General features: G+C 36.8%; 2 protein-coding genes across 8 annotated transcripts in view; one reads left to right on the forward strand and one right to left on the reverse strand.

The window, feature by feature from the left end:
- Positions 1-8537, forward strand: part of LOC112567873 (ATP-binding cassette sub-family G member 4-like) — a 28319-nt gene extending 19782 nt beyond the window's left edge. Inside the window, exon 15 of the mRNA XM_025244739.1 lies at positions 342-8537. Coding sequence (XP_025100524.1) covers positions 342-567 — 226 coding nt within the window. The 3' untranslated portion in view covers positions 568-8537. The remainder of the gene's footprint in view (positions 1-341) is intronic.
- A 605-nt stretch (positions 8538-9142) lies between these two features.
- LOC112567870 (spore wall protein 2-like) overlaps positions 9143-21010 on the reverse strand; it is a 98416-nt gene continuing 86548 nt past the window's right edge. For 3 of the 7 annotated variants that reach the window (XM_025244732.1, XM_025244731.1, XM_025244736.1), the window contains 7 exons: positions 20090-20134; positions 19039-19167; positions 18594-18632; positions 17814-17975; positions 11993-12190; positions 10539-10671; positions 9143-10217 (listed from right to left, as the gene is read on the reverse strand). In XM_025244732.1, coding sequence (XP_025100517.1) covers positions 9454-10217; positions 10539-10671; positions 11993-12190; positions 17814-17975; positions 18594-18632; positions 19039-19167; positions 20090-20134 — 1470 coding nt within the window. In that variant the 3' untranslated portion in view covers positions 9143-9453. The remainder of the gene's footprint in view (positions 10218-10538; positions 10672-11992; positions 12191-17813; positions 17976-18593; positions 18633-19038; positions 19168-20089; positions 20135-21010) is intronic. The other 4 variants (XM_025244735.1, XM_025244734.1, XM_025244733.1 and 1 more) reach the window with 3 other exon arrangements.

Consider the following 21010-nt stretch of genomic DNA (forward strand, 5'->3'; position numbering starts at 1 on the left):
TGGTGATATGCTAACTTATATGTTGAGAGAATGCTATTAATATTTGAGCTTGTTATGAATCATCTGATGGATTGATTGCTGACTCACTTTTTTACATATCAAGTGAGTGTTGCATGTTCCAGGTAAGGGTCAGGAGAGTTTTCACTTGCTGATCTGCCTGTCCTTGACAGGTACTAGACTTAAACCAGACTTCCCCAAGCTAGAGAAAAGGGGTTGTATTCTGTTTCATTATGACGAAACCACTAAAACTTATCTTTTAATATATGAGTTATCCTGTGGATGTCAGCTTCTGTCCCACTTACCTCAGTTTCATGCCTCAGTGTTAACATGTCTTATTGCAGGTACTCATTTGAAGGTGTTCTCCAAGCTATCTATGGGCAAAATCGGGGCAAGCTTGACTGCAGTGAAGAGCAGTGCATTTTCAAACAAGCCACTGATGTGTTGGAGGAGCTTGATGTGCAGCATGCTGAGTTCTACCTTGACTTCATTATCCTTTGCATATTTTTTGTCACCCTCCGTGTCGGGTGCTACCTGGTATTGCGATGGCGTGTCAAATCCCAACGATGATTGCAGCCTAGAAGTAAAAAGTGTGCAAAACAAACAGCAGCATGTGAACTGGAAATCATTTCAGAGATGACCTTTCCAGGCCTTTTAACAAGATGGAAACATAGGATGCACAAATACTGTACAATAGTGTGTAGTCCCATCCATTTGTGGTTTTTTGGTTGTTGTGAGAGGTAGGGAAAGTGGTAGAAACTGTTCCACTGAATTTTAGTTGATTCCCACCTCGCCAGGTGTGTGGTTGTTTTTTTCCTTCAGAAAAAAAGCCAGTTTCCTTATCCTCCTTAACTCGGTGGTATTTAAACTGCTAGACTGTTCATGGAAGATTTTACACATTTTACTTTTCTCAATTGACCAGCAAATTTATTGAGGGAACAGACATCTGCTTTCCGCATTAATTAAAAACTAAGGATCACTTGTTTGACTTAAAGGAACATGCTGTGCATGTGAGCTAAGAGAAACTGTTGAGCACTGGAGTAGGATGGTCTTCTAAACGGACAACATAGGGAACGGAATCACAAAGTTCCTCCAAGTGGACTTGAGGGACTGCTTCACAAAGTCCTTCAAAGCAGACCAGTCTTCCTGTGCTTTGTTAAAAAGAAGTTAATGTAAAACAAAAAGTTCCAGAAGTGGTGTTTTTTGTCTTTATATTCTCATTGTTTGTTAAATGTTCATTTTGTTTCAAACTCACATTTTTTCATCAGGGTTTACATTTCACTTGTCTTCTATTGATTGGAAAGGACCAGAGTTGCTTTATGAAGTGTCTTTGCACAGGACAGGCTGTAAAATGCATCTCTGTCTTCAGCATCTTTAGACTTGCATACTATGTCTATATTCTTGGATGTTCAATGCTAGGATACAGTAGTTTACAGCGTTGTCTTATTATTTCACCATCATAACTTTAGCACTCTTATAATTTGAAGTTTTACATCCTTCAGGATAAATTTTTCTCAACAGGTAAATCTTAATCTTTTATGTAACAGTGGATGTGAAAACCCAAAATATGATCAGACTGTGCATGCTTTTTTATGTTGCAATGTTTGATAGCTGCTTATTGCATTTAGATTTTTCCCCCATGCTGAGAGTTCTGCAGGGAAATATATTTTGCTTTTTTTCAGCCATAATTTGTTTTTTCAGTTTAATGGTATTTTCTGGCTTAATGCTTGCTTGCTGCTCTGCAGCTCTAAGTTATGTTTATTTTTTTCCTTTTAGCTATATTCATTTTGATTTATCTTGAATGTTTTGCCTGTTTTACTTCGAGAAATTATTTTATTTGCTTTTAGTGTGAACTACCTGTAGATATAAGCATGCTAAGTTTCTGCATTTAAAAGATATGTGTAGTGCACAGAAGATCTTGCCTACAATAGCATGTTGCATAAACAAGAGTAGAGATTCGGCAGCTTAAGTGTGGATTTTCCTTTGTCCTGTGTTAGTTTTGTTATTAAAACATGAAAGCAAAAATATCTTGTGCTGCCTGGTGCAGCTATTAAAAAAAACACATACCATAATATTTGTGTGTATATGGACAGTAGGCTATAGCTGTGGCTGTTACATGCCTAGTACAATATGCCTGCATGCATTTGGGCATAGACAGGTATACACACACTGTTTAAAGCTACTGCTGCTGATGTATAAAAATATAACAATGTAATGCCATGTACACATGTAATGCCTGGAGTTGCATTCTAATTACTAAGAAAAAAGGATAAGGAGAGCTAATGCTAACGCTAGAATATGATGTAATAGCTTAATGCTTCTTATGTTGGCTTGGTCCTTCCTAGCCTTACCTTTAATATACAAGGTGATAAGATGTGATGATACCTTTTGAAGTTATGCAGGTATGCAAGCATTTCGACCCTTCCTTCTACTCCCTTAAAAGACTGCTCTAAGGTAGGAGTGTTTGCCTCGGGATGGAGACCTACTAGGGTTGTTTAGAATGGATGTGGTCTTCCTTAACGCACAAAAACATCCTGACAGAATATATTTGTGATGGTAAAAGAAAGGGGATCTCCCCATTCTTTGAACAGCATATTTAAACTCTAGATTGTGGTCACCAAAACAGCTGCACACTGGATGCTTTCATATTGTGAGCCTTCAGAGCACAACTGTTTCATGCCACCTTATATTCTGGCAGATGCTACATTTTTGGTTGAAGAATGAAATTATGTTGACATTATTTATTTTCTTGTTTTATTTATGTATTTTACTTTCTATTTATTTTTCAGAAGGTGAAACCCAGTTAAAGAGATGTTTTAGAAAATATTTATAAAATGTGATAAACAAAAGAGACTGTTGATAATGTGTCTGCATTCTGTTGTAGAATGTTGATGTACAAGAATGCTTGTATTGCAGTAAAAGACATACAGACATTTTTTTATTTTTGTTTTTTTGTCATTTTTATTATATATTTCAATGCATATAGAGAATTGAAAATACAACGATGATGATGAGCAGATGGTTGACCGTGCAGTTGCCGACGACAACAGTGTGATAAACCGTGCCATGTCTATATGTAAACCCTGTCAAATATTTTCATTGCTGTATGTTAATTGCTGGATGTGTTTTTAAACTGTGTACAGATCTACTGCATATGTGTATTGCACACAGCAGATGTGTATTGGGTTTTTGCAATTGAAGCAAATTAAGTACTTTCGAATGTTTGATGTCTTAATGGTCTGACAGAAATTCATTTATAATTTAACTATTTATCTTAGATGATGTGCTTTCTAACATGCACAGAAAATTTCCTAGAAAAATATAACAAATATAAAAGAAATAAATTGGTGAAGGCTTGCTTTTAGAGTAGCCCAGTTCTGTAATGTTCTGTAAGGCTACTAAAATATAGAAAATGAGGGAGATACAGTGTGATGCATGTGTGTGTGAGCATACAAACAAAATCAGCTAAAGCAAAAAGGGCACATGACTTTATTGGGTTTGAAAACTTTGCAAAGGAAGTGCTGCAGGGTAGCTTGTGAGCTTGATTACACCTGTTAGGTTCATATACATTGGTGTAACAAAATCATCCATCTTAACAATGCCTACTTATATAAAAGAAGTTGCCAGACTTTATAGGCAGCATGAGGCTGTAGAAGTTTTAGCGTTCTTGTAGCAATGGACAAAGAAAAAAAGGCCGTCATCTCTGGTCATCAGTATTTGAGTATTCAAACTGCTTTTTTGGATACCAATGTTACTAGATACAGATATCCCAGCTGTCTTTCCAGATGAAGTCTTGAAAATGTTGGTTATTACCGGTGATGACAGGGCCATGGATGGAGACGGTTTGATGACAATGATTGATGATGTGCTCTTTTTGTACATATTTGTCTCCAGCTGCCATTGCTTCTTTTTGTGCAATATGGATGGATGAATGGATGGGTCATCAGTGCTTCCAGTAAATAATATAACCAGTAGGTGCACTTGCATGCATGTTTCTTGGTCTTGTCCTTTTTTTTTTTCTTTCATTCTCTACCTTTTCTGTCTTTCTAATAACTTCTGCTCTTCTTTTCTTTGGCATAAATTTTCTTGCCACAATAAGTGCACATAAGTGGACACTACCTTTTTGCTGTTTTTTGGATTCTTTCCACCCCAGTTCTTTTTGTTCATGTTCATATTATTGCTGTGCAGTAGACTGTTTCAGACATTGTAAATCACGTCTTGTGCACGCTTTAGTGTTCTTTCCTTGGTCTTTTCATTTCTTTTAACTAGTAAAGGTTATTATTTCTAGCCCTCCAGCAGTCTCTTTCCTCAGTTTTGTTAGCAGAAATGCCAACAGAGGATTATTGCATTTTATAATCTGCATTTGACTTTTAAAAGCAAGCCCGCATTATTTTGGAGTTATTGTTAATGTAGGTACCAGATTAGGAAGGTGGCCGCATGATTTTTATGCCCCTTGTACATGAACTTATTACAGGGGACAGCAGAATTTTTGTTTGTTATGGTATATATGTGCATGTCCTTTATTGTTTGTTCACACTTCCCACAGAAAGGGAATTGAAAATGCAGATTTATAAATTTCTAGAGCTCTTAAAGCAAAAGTAGGGAACGTAGCAATTGTATGCCTGGGGGGGGGGGGGGAAGAAGTTTCCCCTTTTTGAACAGACTTTGATAGAAAACAAGCTGTTAAAACTAATCTACATTTTTTATCTTCTTTTGTTTTGTTTTGATATAGTTTCTCTTTTACTTGAGGGTTAGAGGTATTATGTTGCAAAGCTACTACATAAAATTTGAGTGAACTTGCCATTGTTAGTGCTTTTCTTGTGTTCTTAGGTTTGCCTCTTTCACCAAAATAAATGCAAGCAAAAAAATATTATGTTCTGAGCAGGTTGTTAGGTTGGCGCTTTTAATTTTTAGCATCATTTCTGATAATCCTGTTCTTTGTATAGTCAGATGATTCAACTGTGACAGTTGCTTACATGTAATTGTACTGTTTCTTCTACCTTTGTTTGTCTGTGATTCCCTTGGTTACAGAATTATACTCTGTGGATAGATATTCCAGAATTTCCAACAGTTGATGTGTAGATTCTTATAATGCTGGAGCAGATACTAATTGTACCAAGCTGGCCCTAATTTCTTTCAGACCAGAATTATCCATTTTATCATGGTGAAAATACTAAGCCAAACATGTACCTTGTGTTCATTTTCAAGCATATGCAGATAGTTGCTGACATGAACATGCACACCAGCTTGTGTGTCTCAGAGCAAACATTGCTATTTTTCATATCCAATGTGGCTCCGAGATGCAAAAGGTACTGCAAATGACAATGTGTTGTTGCTTTTCTTTGGTTTTTAAATTTCTGATCAATAGGGCACAAGTCGATACATATTTCCAAGTGTACTAATGATCTTTATGTGATGTCATTTATACATGAGTTTTTAACAAGCTTGATAGATAGTACTTTGATTGGTGCATTCGTTAGCAACAAAATTTACCTTTGAACTACAGGTACAAAAAAAAAAGTGTTTACCTCAGGGAGTTCATGGTCATTAATGTATTCTGAATAAGTATTTTACAGACATGAAGAAATAGTAACTTTGATAAGTGAATGTAAAGTTCCACAACAACAGAGAAGCGAATGTACCCATGTCTATAAAGCATGCCTATATTGGTTTATTGAGATAGCACAAATTCTATGATATTATTTGATATAAAAATGATTGTTTGAACATTGAAGACGAAGTTCTTTTAATGTTGCATTTGTTGCTGCGAGAATTTCATTTGTTGTTTTGTGGGCAAGTTAAAGATACTCTCCAGTGTTTGTTGGCAAGTTAAGGATGCTTTGTCAGTATTGCTGTATGTCAGAAGGCACATGTTCTGAAGCTGTTGTAGAAACATTGCATTATTGTGGTGTGTGGGTTGTCAAGATACATGGTGGGCAATAAGCATGGTAAATCTAAACTTGCATGGCTGTATGAGTTAGCCAGATTGGCATGGCTCAGCCATCAGCTATTTATGGATGTGCTGACATGATGGGAGATATTTTTGCAGGCCAATGATCTTATTCTCCACAACACTCACTGTAACTGCTCGTTTGCCACTCATGGTCCCTTCTGTCTGATTTGTGTTTTAGTTCATGTAGGCATTTAGATGTAAAAATTGTGTCTTTGTCTTTATATCCTTCATTATGTTGTATCTTATGTATGGGAAGATTCTCTAAAGAGGTTTCTTAAGAGGATACGGCTTGACAACCTTGATGCAAAGAATTCATTAAAAAGCATTTGAGGGCTTAAATGTAAGACTGCAGGGTTACCTTGGTTTCAACAATCTAGGCTTTGCATAAATAAATAAGCCAGCTGTATGTCTGATACCATAAGTTTGGCCTGTCAGGCAGGCTGAGGTCCAGTAGAAACCATTTTATATCAATGGAAATCACTGAGGTGGAAAGGCATTACGTTTGTTGTATCATCAGGAGAGACTTCAAAGGTGAACATGATTCATTGTAAGTCTTAAATAATGATTTTCTTCACAACTCTTATTTTAATTCATGAGCTTGCATAACTTTGTTGACAGATCATAAAGCAGCATATTTTCTCATTCTTTTTCTCTGATCAGTTTCTAGTTTCAAAGGTTTTTCCTGTTTAAGACACCAGGATCTGTGGATGATCAAATGCAAATGGCAGAAGTTTTGCAGCAAAACAGGTTTACATCTTGATACTATCCAAAATCATGATCTTTACATGAATTTGAGTAGAAGCTGAGTGAATTTCATCTGTCTGAGTCATGCATGATACACTCTTACCTGTAATACTAGTATATATAAAGAAAGAAGTTCCTTGCAGGTTTCAGATTTCCCTACTGTGTCAACCTGTCTTACAAACTTTCTTTGTCCTTGTTAATTAAGTCATCAGGCATTTGGGAAAAGCCATTTATCTGAGGAATTTAAAAGGAAATTGAGATAATTTGAGAATTCACTTGCTTGGTACATCATGCCTTTTAGATGGTATGGTACCACAACAGAACAAGTAGTTATTTCACGTGTCAAGAGAAAGTAGGTATTCAGTTACTTAATCTTCTTGCAGCTTACTTGCATCTTCAGAATGTTATAAATTGCTTCGATTAGATTAGTACAGTACATTTAAACTATTTTTAGTGTAAACTGCCCACTATTTTGCCAGAAATAATTAAAAGCTTGGTTTGCTCTATAAACATTGCTTACTTTTACTTTATGCCTCTTAAATTCAGGTTCTGAAATATTTCAGTTAACTAGAATCCAATATGTTAGGTTGTTTTTTTTTCGTTGCTTTGTTTCAGTCATGTTACCCATATTTGCTGTTGTTCCTCCTGTGTTTAAGTTTTAAATGTGGTGTCTTCCATCAGGTGTGAAAGCTGGCTGTGCAATGGCTTTTATCTTACTAGAACTGTTACCACTGTTATGTCAAGATGCCAATAATGCTTGTAAACAGTTTGTCTTCCAGTACTCAGTCTTCATCAGTAAACATTCACCAAGGTGGGTTTTTTTGTTTTTTTTTTGTCCAGCAATGTTCCAGCAGTCTGTTTTTAATCATGATCTGTTCATTATAATGTGTTATTTGTCCTGAATGATCCCTTTTTGTTTGGCTTCCCTTTGTACCAGCTGCCCCTGCAGCAGACTGAAAATTGCTTTTATCCTGTCCAATACTCAACTTTGCCACAGTCTTGAAAATGTGTTTACAAAATTAAGAGCGCTTTTTTGTGAACCAACATCCCTTTTTCGCTCCATTTGTTTCTTGGCTCCTTTGTGCACTGCTTATAAGAAATGGGGTTAGGATCGAATTTCTTCAAGAATCAATTATCTGCACAGATTTGCACTTTCTACAGCTGCTTAGATGTGCAGTGAATGTGCTGAATGATGCTCGCCTATGAAGGAAAGGTCATGCCTTTTCCTGAGGTTGAAGTCTGAAGAAATATGTGTTCAGAGGTCATATGCTTACTAGCAGCTGTTGATGCTTTCCTCACTACGCAAGCTAAACAAAGCATTTTTGGTCGTAAAATGCACCATCCAAGGATGCATAACACATTTGAAAGCAAATCCCGTTTTTCTATTACAAGCACAATGGGAAGAAGGCATGGCTATTGGAATTGTTGAAATTGTGACCCTAAGATAGTTGTATTTTCAGTGCTAGAAACAAGGTAAAGGATTAAAGTGCTTAAGAAATATGTGTAAAACATGAAGTGGTTGCATTTCATAATACATTTCTACAATCTACTTGTTAATGCCTCTTTATCCATGAATTTTTTTTTTTGAGGGGAAGGGGCGGTAGTTTATTAGCAGGAAGTATGTTTTGGGTTGTTGTATGCATTAGGGTATGGAACTAATGCAGTACTGGGGGGTAATGACAGTATGTTCTGGACCTGATGTACATAGGAGTGCTTGAATTCCCCAGGTTTTCTGCCCATTTTTCCTCTTTGAAGCACTCAAAAGTCTGTCCTTGATACAGTACCGCAGTTTCTCTAGATTTAATAGAGGAAATTGCAAAATAAATTTAACTTTCACCTGAAATGTCTTCTCTTTTTTTAGTCTTCCTTTTTTTGGCTTCATAGTGTGTGTGTTTGAGAGCGAGAGAAATTTCAACAACAGTAATTGTGCAGAAAGATGTTGAATTTGGTTTTCAATTATTTAATACGCATTCAAACACTCCACCTATTACATGATAAGTTTTATCATATACTAGATGTAGGTAAAAGTGATATCACTGGCAAAAGTATTAGTCTTCAACATGTTTTTACAATAAATTTATCAAACATTAACTGGAGGAAATAGTGGAAAGGCTTTAAATGAAAAGCCCCAAGCAAATATGCTGCTAGTCAAAAAATCCAGCTAGACGAATTAAAAAAAAAACTATACAAAAATTTTGAAATTATTTTAAAAGTTCCAGAAATGGATGATAACATTTTTTAAATGAACTTTTCAAAATGATCTGATAGACCAGTGGTTCTCAAAGTGTGGTCCGTGGGCATGACAGTCATCATATGTCAGCAAAGTGATGTTTAAAGTGATGCATTCCTCGCATTACCATTTTAATTACAAAGAACGAGGTATACGTAGCTTTATGTCATCTTATTACTATACTACTTTTCAAAAAGGACATTTAGTTTTGAATTAAAATGAAACAAATGCATTAATTTAAATTTGAAATTCATAGTACAGACTGATTTTTAGGACTTGGTGGTCCGCCATAGCTTTTACTTAAGTAAAGTGGTCCGCGGTCCGAAAAACTTTGAGAACCACTGTGATAGACTTGATTCTGGAAAGAACGAAGTGCAGATTACTTTTTTTCAGGCTGAGATTTAACCAACCTGGTGAGGTGAAAAAGTCAAATGATATGAAGAAATAGGTTTCAGTGTACTCCATTTGTAAACCTTGTGCATGGAACCTGGAGTGAATGCCAGTCTATTGGTTCTTGGTTCTGTCCTTTTCACAGTCCTTTGCACATCCTTAAACATCCTCTCCCTCTGCGGCTGCCTCCTCTCCCTCTGCGACTGCTTCTTCTCCCTTCTGCGACTGCCTCCTCTCCCTCTGCAGCTGCCTCCTCTCCCTCTGCGACTGCCTCCTCTCCCTCTGCAGCTGCCTCCTCTCCCTCTGCAGCTGCCTCCTCTTCCAATATTTGACCTTCATTAGCCTCCCCACCCACTTCCTCACTTTGCTCTTTCACTCCCCCTGTTTCTTCATCTGCCTCATTGCCATGGTCGTCATCGTCCACCTCCTTCTCCTTGGAGGCATCCTCCTCCAATACCCCTTCCAATGCATTCTCCCCATCATTTGCTTCACCTGTGTCATCTGTTCCCATCACCTCATCTCCGCCTGTAGCCTCTTGGTCTTCGACACCTTCATTCTTTTTTTTAATTTCCTGTCTGGCCCGGAATCCTTTATAACCAGCCTGGATCTTAATGGCTGCTTGTTCCACAGCTGGATCAGTGAGGTCGATGTCAACCTCTTCCCCTTCTCCTTGGTCTTCTGCTTGAACTTCACCTTCACCTTCACCTGGTTCGTCTGAATTGTCTGGCTGGGTTGGTTCACTACTGCTCAGCTCCTTTCTTGCCTTAAAGCCCTTGAAAGATGCCTGGATCTTAACAGCAGCCTTCTCCACCTCTGGGTCTGTCAGATCGATGTCTATTTCTTCATGCTGCTCAGGCTTGTCTATGGTTGTTGCATCTTTACTGACGGTTAATGATGGTTCACCTGAAGAGATACAAGTTCACTATCTGAGGTACAAAACAAGTTGCGTGGCATTCAGGATATGCATTTCAGCATATGACCAAACAAAACACGTAGACTAAAAGATGTGATAAAATCATGGTCTACCTACTCAAAGAAAACAATGAATTACAAAGGCACTTTCTATTTTACCAAGCACAAAGCTTCCTTTGGTAATAAGCTGTCATATTTTTATGTCTGTCATCAAATGTTATATTTAATTAAATTCAAAATGAATATGTTTTATTTAATTAATAAAACTCAAAGACAAAAAAAACTTAAAAAGGTGGTCTAAAAGGGGCCTGCCTTTCAAGGTCTTTCTGGTCCTGTATCCACGGTAACTTGCTTGAATCTTTATTGCTGCTACCTCTCTGTCTGCATCGGTCAAACTTGAATCCTCTCCCTTTACTTGGTCGCTGATCTCTGCTGTGACTTCATCCTGTGGACATACAGCAGTAGCATCAGTATATTTAAGTAATTAGATGTTGACGCCTCTATGAAGCATTTCATAGTTTTTGATGCAGATCTCCTAAAACAACTCAACATACCTACTAAAACATGTTACTTCCCACTGATTATTAAAAATAAAACTGATCTGTGATGTGTAACAAGTCTAGGCATATAACTGATTTGTTTCTACTTGTTTTAGATATTGGGGTGAGATGCCATATAGAATTTTTATCGTATTAAACATGCATTTATATACATATAATACAGGATATTTATTCAAGTGCTACATTTTGTATGGCTCAATGAAATATAATGTAAATGCTGCATCCTGGCTATTTTAAACTTAGGAAATTTGTCAGAATAAACTATTAAACAATCAGAAAAAGGGACAAAAATCAGGGTTTCCTTCCTTTCATATGCCATTCAAATGCAATTATGTGGGACAAACTCCACTTCTCAATACCTTACACTAAAGCTGACAGAACTATTATATCAAAGTAAACTCTAAGGCACAATGGATTCTTTAGATGCATTTTTTTTTGTAATAGAGGCTTCACAGGCAATGCTTTCTGAACATTACAAACAAGTATTACTAAGCTTAAATATTCTATTGGATAGAACAGATGCACAGCAAACTTATTTTTTTTATTATTCATTTTTGCGGCCCTATGCTCCTCAAGGGTTTGTTTGTTTATTGGTGTTTTATGCCATGCCAGCAACTAAGGCTATATCATGGCAATAAAAAAGTTTTTATGTTTAAAGGTTTCAGGGTAAATTTTCTCCAGTTATTTAACTTAAAATCAGACCACAAGAATAAGTTAACTAGATGTTAAAGAAACAAATATGGTGTAAAATGGGTGGTGGAGCCCAAAAAGGCCGCCAACAAAACATAAATTAAATAAGATATATTAGATTTAGATTTGTTGTAAAAGTCCTATTCTTTTTAAAAAACCAAAAATAGCTGCCGATGGGATGGACCTAAATAAAACATATAATGAATTTACTGTATAAAATTGTTGACGAATGGTCTGAAGTTTTGGACAGTTTATGAGAAGGTGTACAACGTTAAGATGTTCCCCACACCAGGGGCAACCTGGTGGTTGTTCCCCTCGCAAGAGGTATCCTTGCGTGGCATATGTGTGTCCTGTCTTTAGTCTTGTTAGGACAAGGGAGCAACAAGGAATAAACATTATTATCATTTTGGAAGCCTTTTCTTCAGCAAATACAAAGGTGGCCACTCATTTTATCTCCCAAATTTATAACTTTAAATCATATTATTTGTACTAATATTGCAATTAAAGAAAATTCACTGGTTTGTTGAAGCCCTCCTCTTCTTCCACTGGTTTAACACTTGTTGCATTTTGCGCATGGCGCATTTTATACCCCTTGAAACCAGCCTGGATTTTTATAGCAGCTTTTTCTACTTCTGGATCTGTGAGGTCAATGTCTACTTCCTCCTGTTCTTTCTCTTGCACCCCTTGAGGCTGGCTGACTTCTGTCTCCAATGCCTGATGGAGTTGCATGCAGGAGGAGGACAAGCAGTGGTGTTGTTGGGCAGGTGGAGGGATGAGTTAATGGAAACAAAACCAAACAAACAAGCATGACCACACAGTATTAACACATGGTTATTTATCACTGCACACATTATGAGTATAACATTATGTTTGCATGCCATTTCACACAACCTATTATACCGCCTAGTGCTTATGTTTCACACACACCACTTCACACCAGCAGTTAAAACACTCTATATATTCTCACACACAAAAAATTAGGAAATTAAAGATGACTAAAATCCAGGGGTTCGGAATCTACAAAAATTATTATCTATAGGATTTGTGAAAATAATCCACTGAGTAGAATCTTGAAAAAAAGGCATTAAAATATCCTGTGATTTATTTACCAAATGATGATGACAATGATATTTAAGATATGGGATGAATACAAAAAGTGACACATAATTACTAAATAAGCTGACTAATCTTGAAGACTTGTTTTTTTTTCAGGCATTGGACAAATTTTGGAGGCAAATTGTACAGATGTTGTTGACAGGGCTGCAAATTTCACATTAGTTCATGAGCAATGTTAAGGGAGGTATCTTAGCTCATCATTCCCAGTCTTTCTTTACTGGATTTCCCTTCGACAATAAAACTTTATAAAGATTTGGAATAGAGTACTATTTTACTGCTGTGTAGATTTACAGCTGTGCTTTGTAACATACTGATTTCACTAAAGACCACATCCACTATATAAATAAAGAAAATACATTTATATAACTTATTCAACTTTTAAAGTCATCAATGCTTATCTCATATGTAATTATTGGTCATGTGTTGCTTTGTTAATAATGTCAGGAGAATGTTTTAAACTTTTGTCTTGAAACCTACTTGCCTTGACATTTCTAGTACATTTACTGATCAATTCACTATGTAGATTTACTAAAGAAAATAATAAAGACACGTGTAATACAAATCTGTGATGCTAGTAGAATTACATGATATTTTAGAAATTGTAGATTAGTGTGAATCATGTTTGGTTGTATAGAAGATCTAGGTTTTTGAAACTCACATAAACTGGTTTTATGGATCTTCTTTTAATATAGTATCTACTGATAATTAAGATTCCTCAGCTCTTCTTAATGTGCAACATTTTACGCTAAACATTCTTGTAGGAGGAAAAGAAAAACAGATATTTGAAAATAATGTTCATTGTACTGCAGGTTTAATACTAGAGCAGGTTGTAGATAATTAAGAACAGCTAACTCTTACTTTCACAGTATGTGTATAGTAATATCCATATGATTGCTATTCTCTATGCAAAAACCAAAGGAGGAAAGAAATACACACCAATAAATAGAATAAAATAAAGGATTAGCACACAGATGTCTTCAAGCTGAAATGCTAAAACATTCCAGGGGAACTAATCTCTAAATAAGCAGAAAATACTACAGATGAAAATCCCTAAGTAAGCAAAGGAGTCCAGCTTGATAGGAGGTCTACAAACTGACATTTCACATAAGCCAATGTTAAATAATCTTTATAAAGTGTTCTTGGTACTGTTCTGCTGTGTGGAAGGTAGAACAATAGAGAGAGGAATATGGTATGAGAGTGTTGTACCTTTCATGAACATGTTGCCCAGTTTAAAAACAAACAGTTCCACAAATCTGATCTTGACATAATAAAGTTTTCTTCATTTAAGGAAAATAAATATACCTGCTTTCATTTAAGCCCACCTGCTTGTCTGGAGGCTTACATCTTCCTGGTTTCTTTTATTTGTTTATAGCCTTTGGATTTTCACACTCTAAATTCCCAAAGGATAGTCTGGATCTTTACGGCCACTTTTTCTACTCCTGGGTCACAAGGTTAAGGTGCATCTCTCCTTCTTTGCTCGAGATGAGTGGCTGACACTCATTTCCAGGTTTGATAAAGTGAAGTGCAGATGAATGTGGCAGCTAGGTATGATGAACATCAGGCAAGTGGAAGAAAGGCATTAAAGAAAAAGACACGGAAACAAAAGGGGTGATCATAAGAACTTGCATTGTGTCTACTATATGTGCATGCACGTAAAACTCTTCTTTTGTTACTACATACTGCATTACATGCTCTTCCACATATCGTTCTTACTGTCACATGCCCACTCAAGACAGTGCTTAATTCAATTACTCAGCTACTCACAAACACCAATTCCCACAAATTGCAACAACACTCAGTGCACTCTACTGGTGTTTCCTATCAAGACAAGCCTTAGTATACAATGGGAAGAAAACTTAAGACTAAACCATCACACCAACACAATAAGGTTTGCTACCAAGTACAGACAGTACAAGTCCTGATAGTTCCAGTCCACTCACTATTACTCAAGTAAAAGGTTTAAAACTATGCACAACAAAGGTAGTGAATCATTCCTTTCATCAATTAAAGGACCTTCAGTTTCTATTTCTTTTAGTACAATAAAAGATCAGCACTATGGCTATTTTGCATGCACTAGCAACTGGGTGTTCAGAACATTGAACTTGCACAAATGACTAAAATATTAATCATACCTTCATTAAATAAATTAACAAGTGACTCGAATGGGCAACAACATGTGAACATCCCCACTGTTTCTATTCTTTGTTTTTTAGTCCCTATTATTTCTAATTCTTTCATTAAGATAAATGCCACGTAAACTTACACACATGTGCAACATACCATGAACCTAAGAAAGATGAAATTTGTACACTCACATAAGTGGCTTGAGAGAGTGACCATGCATCAGTCACACACCTTAGTGGACAAAAAGCTGAACTGTCCATATGAAACCTTGTTCAGGCCCTGCTCACACTCCTTGGTGGTGAGCGGGGGAGGGGAATGGACCCCCCTGGTGTTATTTAAATGAAACTGACGAGTCCCTTAGTTGCTGATGGCCCATGCTGCTAAAACATCAATAAAGCATTATCCCAGACTATACCTGACTGATAAAAGCCTAAATGCCCATTGCATTGAGAAACCCAGTCCATATTCATGTTCAATGTGATGAGTGTTTCTACACAACTGTGAAAAATCTAGTTTTTTGCACCTGCTAAAGGTTGTTTCATTAACTGTGTTTCTACTGGCATCAATTTGTCTGCATCCTACTCTTATTCACAAGGACTAACCATGTAGTTGAATGTTTGGTGATAAAGGAATGGGACCAAAAATTGGCTTATAGTACAGTGATATAATAATCTCTTCTCTTTTTCATGTACATGTCATGTTTATTAGAATGTTTGTGGGTGTGGGTCTGATGATTGAAACATCCCTGTCCCTACCATACACAATGCCCATACAGTGTGCAAGGATTGCAAAGCCAAGTCAACAAAGACAACACCATCCCTCTTCTTGGTTGAGTACCTGATTTCAAAAGAGAGGATACCCACTTGCTGCCCTCAGCCATTCCCAAGAGTGTCATCAATATAAGGACACATCATACAAGAAAAAAGATCATGCCGAATGGTTGTGGGATCCTTCCACATTTTGCCAACTGTGGCTTGATTTTCGTCTGTCCATTGTTGCTTCAGAGTCAGTGAGTGACCTCTGTTGAAAGTGTCAGCAGAACAACACTTGAATTTAAAGAGGGGGAAGCCTATCTGACCTGCACCAAAATGCAGAGCTGAAACAGCAGTGTCATCTCAGCCAGGTGAATGTAAAGCAGAAAGAAATAATAAAGACTAGGCTGAAAAATGCAAGACACTTGCATGTTCCTCGACAGTATCATTTTAACACCAAGAAAATGCTGGTGTTTTGGTGAATGTTGTGAGGTTAGTAGGTAAATTTTTAAAAGTTTTTATATGGTACTTGTGATGGTAAATACTGAAGGGTTACTGGGACACACAATTAAAACTCTAAAAACTGGCGCTTCAGAGGGCAGGATGATGTGAGTTGCCTTGAAGACATCAATCAGACCATGAAACTGAAAAGCATGCCGGCTATCCAAGTAAACATCCCCCAGCTTGTTGGCCATGTTAACAATTCCCTTACAGTTCCAACTCATGAATGCAAACATCTACATAGTCCTATAGTTCAATTGCATCATAACGCCTGAATTGAATGACCTTTTCTATAGCTCAATTGCACTGCATTGAATGAATTAAGGAGCTAAAGACGATCAAGCCCATTAGGCACTTCAGTCTGTATTTTACACAGCCAGGGTTTGAATCGTAGCGGGCTTTCAAAAGGAGTTCTTTTTATTTGTATGTTGTGTGCCAGTTTTTCATCCCTATAAAGGCATACCAGTGTGTGTTATTGTTATTCTTTCTGCTCATTTTTGTAATAAGTTCATGAAAATAAATACATAGGTAATATTTTGAGTATTCTGTTGTTTCTGTGAGTGTGCACATTGACTGGATTGCACAAACACTTCTTCCATTGCTGTTTATCTTACCAACGGGGTAAGATTTTAAAAAACTTTCCAATGCTCAGTGTCATTTTTTGTTACTTGAAAAAAGCTGTGTTTTATCATCATGCAAAATATAGAACAGCTTAGACAATTACAAATATCCAATGCTTATGAAGAACCTTGTGGAACAGCTGTCATCTGTTATTTTTCAAAATGGATGCCACACTACTTGCACATTTGAAATCTGTATCACTCATTCACTTTTGGCACTGAAAAGACAATCTTGGTGTTGAAAGACAGGTAAAAATTGTACAAAAGATTTACTGAAAAAAAACAAGCTTTCAGTTTAGACTCAATCAATGCTGTCAGACACAAAAAACTTCACAAGAACAGCATAAATATTTAATGGTAGTTTGTACAAGATGTCTATAAACAGGGAAAGGCTCTTTATGTAAATATTCAAATGCTTTGTACTTCTGTTCACTACCTACTGTTTGTGCAACAAATTAAGAAACTAATAATAATGTATAATTTCAATATTCAAAATAATCTTTTCAAAATTGTCTCCATGTGTAAAAAAGAATATAAAATTTACTAGTTCGTTCAAGCCTTTTGATAGCTTTTAAAACAGATTGCTCTATCTGATTCACTGATAATGATTGCGCTTCAGTAAATATAAAAAGTTAATATAGATCATTTAAGCACACCTGCTTAAGCCAAATTACTTCCTTTTTTTAATTTAATTATGATCTTTGGATTTGCGCACTTTAAATTCCCGGTAGGCAGTCTGGATTGTTGTTGCAGCATTTTCCATTTCTTCACCAGTGAAGTAAATGTCATTTTTCTGTTTCTTGGCCTATGTACAGATCACGATAAAACAAGCCACACACAAACTTCTCCAGTAGAAATAGTACATACCCAAACAGACTAAACTCTGAAATTGTGAACAAACTCTTCCAAGTATAGTATGGTATCTGAAAATACCAGTGCTGCATAAGCGAAGTGTGGCCAGTTGCTGAAAGAACTGTGGTCTGATACTGTTCGTAAGACAATGTAGAGTAATCTTTGTAGCATGGTTTTGGCAAGCATGCACTCTTAATTATGATGTGCAAGTGTGCTAGGAGTAGGAGAGTAAGAATCATGAGTGGGTATTAAGAACACTGTATTTCCAATGGGCATGTTTCTAGGTTTAAAAGCAAACAGTATGAGCTGTCTAGTCCATTTTACATGGGTTTTTCCCGTATCTAAATATTTTCTGGTTTCATTCATGCCTACCTCTTTCATCCGATGCAAATAAGTTCCTGGTTTTTGTAATTTGCGTTGAATATAGCCCTTGGATTTGCGCATACTAATTCCCTTGTAAGTAGCCTCGACTACTGCAGCAGCAGTTTCAACTGCAGTGTCATAAGGGGTTACAGAACTTGTCTTCTGACATATCTACATTGCACAAAAGGAAATACAAATATCACTTTTAGTGCTGAGTTGTTTTTTTTCTAGCCTTTGCAATACTGAACATCAACTTTTCTGCATTCATTACTAAATGTTGGAATAGGATTAACCTCTAAAAACGCTAATAAATTCGACAGATTTCACTTATATTTATCTAAAAGTATAGGCAATTTTGTTTTGTTTTTATGCAGAGAGTGGAGAAAGCCGTCAGTTGCTGATGGAACTTTGTAGTGATACAAGGCAAAAGCTGATGTACAAGTAACTTTAGTAAAGCAGCTGTGGCATGCACATGCTCTTGTGCTGAATATGTGTGCAAGAGGAAATTTGTTTTGGGTGTTTAGAGACAGTTACTGTTGTTCTTGTGTGTTCAATGCATGTCTTCAGTATTTTGTTCATATTGTTGCCTTTCTCTGTTCATTGTACATTGTACATATACATTTCTTGTTGTCATCTCAAGCACTTCTGGTCACGCTTTCCATTCTGTTATTCTGCACTATTTTTTAAATCATGCATTTATTATTATTAAAAGCAAACTATTTGAGCGGTCAAATCCATTTATAATAATTGTAATGCCTTAAATCTTTAAATGGGTTTATGTAAGCCCACCTGTATCTCAGGTTTGGTGTGGTCTGTGAATTGTACCTCCTAGAAGGATTAACATATGTCAAGTGTAAGGAATAATTAATGCAAACATACACATAAGCAATCAAGCAGCATGACTACACATAGTTCTCTATGCAATAGGCAAACTGTACATGCACACAGCTCATAGTTTTACTATTTATTTTACACTACTCCTATACACTGTCAGCATGCCATTCAACACAATACACCTGCATGCTGCACTTTTCTGAGACTGGCTGCTAAACTAGCAAAGCTGTTCCTACTAATACAAAGTCATTGAAGATGTGCGCTACAGATTAGCAAAAGCTAAAGCAAAGCTAGCTGCATCTAATGAGCAAGGGGGAGAGAAATCTACCACGGTTCACCTTTTCCCATTCCATAGCTAAATGAAAGTTTGGAAATGAGACTTAGATGGACAATGACAAACCTTCTTTCGTTTGATCTCCTCTCTGGCCATGTGGCCCCTGAACCCTGACTGAATTTTAAGGGCTGCGTTAGCCACCTCAGGGTCACCAAGGTCTGCATCCTGAGATATTGGCGGTTCCGGTGTGATGTCCTGAGAGAAAGGGGTCAATACAGTGACTGTAGATGGCAAAAGACATTCCAGTGGTATGACCGATATTAATACCATTCCAGATTAGATCAGTGTTGTAAATAAACTTGCCTGATGACTTGCTTGACACCATGCATGACAACAATATCTCTAGCTTTCATCCATCTCCTTCCTCTCTCTCTCTGTCTCTCCATCCTCATTATTTTAATTTTTTTGCCTCTTCGTTCCTCCCTTCCCTCCTTTTTTCGTCTTCTTCTCTACATGTTTTTGTTTTCTAACCCAAGAAAAAAGTACTAATTCACAATAAATATGCTGATTTCAGTACAGGCAGACACAGCAGAGCCACCCATTCACACAGCTGGCTTTTCATGGATGAAAAGGACTGTAGTCAAACTAAAAATGACAAAAATGACACAGCCTTAATTTTGAGGTCAATAAAGAACAAGAGTATCTCAAGGCTAGAACTGGCAAGCTGGAGTGACAGTCCCCACAACTAAACATAAATCGCGATTGTAATAAAGGTACATACACAATCATTTTCCACACTGTATAACCACATTTCCGTACACACACACATGTGTATATCGGCATTCTCTCTTGTATGTATTTGTGTGTATTATGAACAGCCTAGTATAGTTAGCACCTCAACTTCCGAATTGAAAGTTGCTGGTTCCAGGTTTGCCTGGGCCTATGACTGGAAAACTTTCCTTGCCCACCCAGTTGACAAGGGCCTGATTTATCAGGAGAGGTAAGTTTTATGTTAGTGTATCCTAGACACTTGAAAACCACCAAAAGCAAAAGGAAAGCTGCATCTAAGGACCAGACAGATGTAATTGGGGTGGTGGTAGTGGAGAATCTACCAAGGTTCACCTTTTTCCTATTCCATTCCCACTCAAAAATCAGATTGAGAAGGACAGCAACAAACCTTTCTGTCAATCTTCAGAGACATTGGTAGTTTCTGTCTAGCATCCTGGGAGAGAGAGGGTCACTGACAGTACAATGACTGTGGAAGACATTCCAGTAGTCTGATGGATATTATTACAATCTATTCCATATCATAAATATGAAACACGCTTAACCATATCTCTAGCTTTTTCTTTCATCACTCCTCCATCCTCACCCCATCTCCTCTGTCTTCTCTTCACTATTCCACCTGCCAGCCCAGCTTCCCTCATAAAACTTAAATTTTAGTCATCATCTCCTTTGCTCATGCTTCACTTTCATTTTATTTCTTTTTTCGTTATGAACACATTTAATTTCAGTAAAGGCAGATATTGCAAAGTTACCAATCCACAGCGCTGGCATTTCAAGGGTAAAAGAAAAATTACAATCAAACTAAAGATAAGAAAAACAAAAACACACCAAAATGTAACATAGGTCATGACCTCCGAAGTCTTTAAGAAGAACACAAGGAAGAGATCTCAAGCACTGAACTGGCAAACTAGATTCACTACTTCTATGAAAAAATCCCCACATGATTTTATATGGTGATGATGATACATAATTTTCTAGACTGCATAATCATGTTATGTTAATGTTAATGCATTCTCTAAATCATTGCATGCATTTGTAACGGATTCCAAGTAGCCTGGTAGTTAGTGCCTTCGACACTGGAGATGAAACTAGCTGGTTTCACACCTGCCTGGGTCTGGGACCAGAAAACTATCCCTGTCCACCCAGCTGATGGGTATCTGACATAAAACAGGGGTGGTAACTGATATAGTAGGGGGGTAAAAGCTAACATGCTTTACTTTTTACAAGTTGTACCTTGGAAAACTGCTTACAGTTAGATGCTCCTTTTGAAACATGTCTTATTTACAGCAACAGAAAATATAACATTAAACTG

Source organism: Pomacea canaliculata, linkage group LG7, assembly GCF_003073045.1.
Source record: "Pomacea canaliculata isolate SZHN2017 linkage group LG7, ASM307304v1, whole genome shotgun sequence".
Taxonomy (NCBI): Eukaryota; Metazoa; Mollusca; class Gastropoda; order Architaenioglossa; family Ampullariidae; genus Pomacea; species Pomacea canaliculata.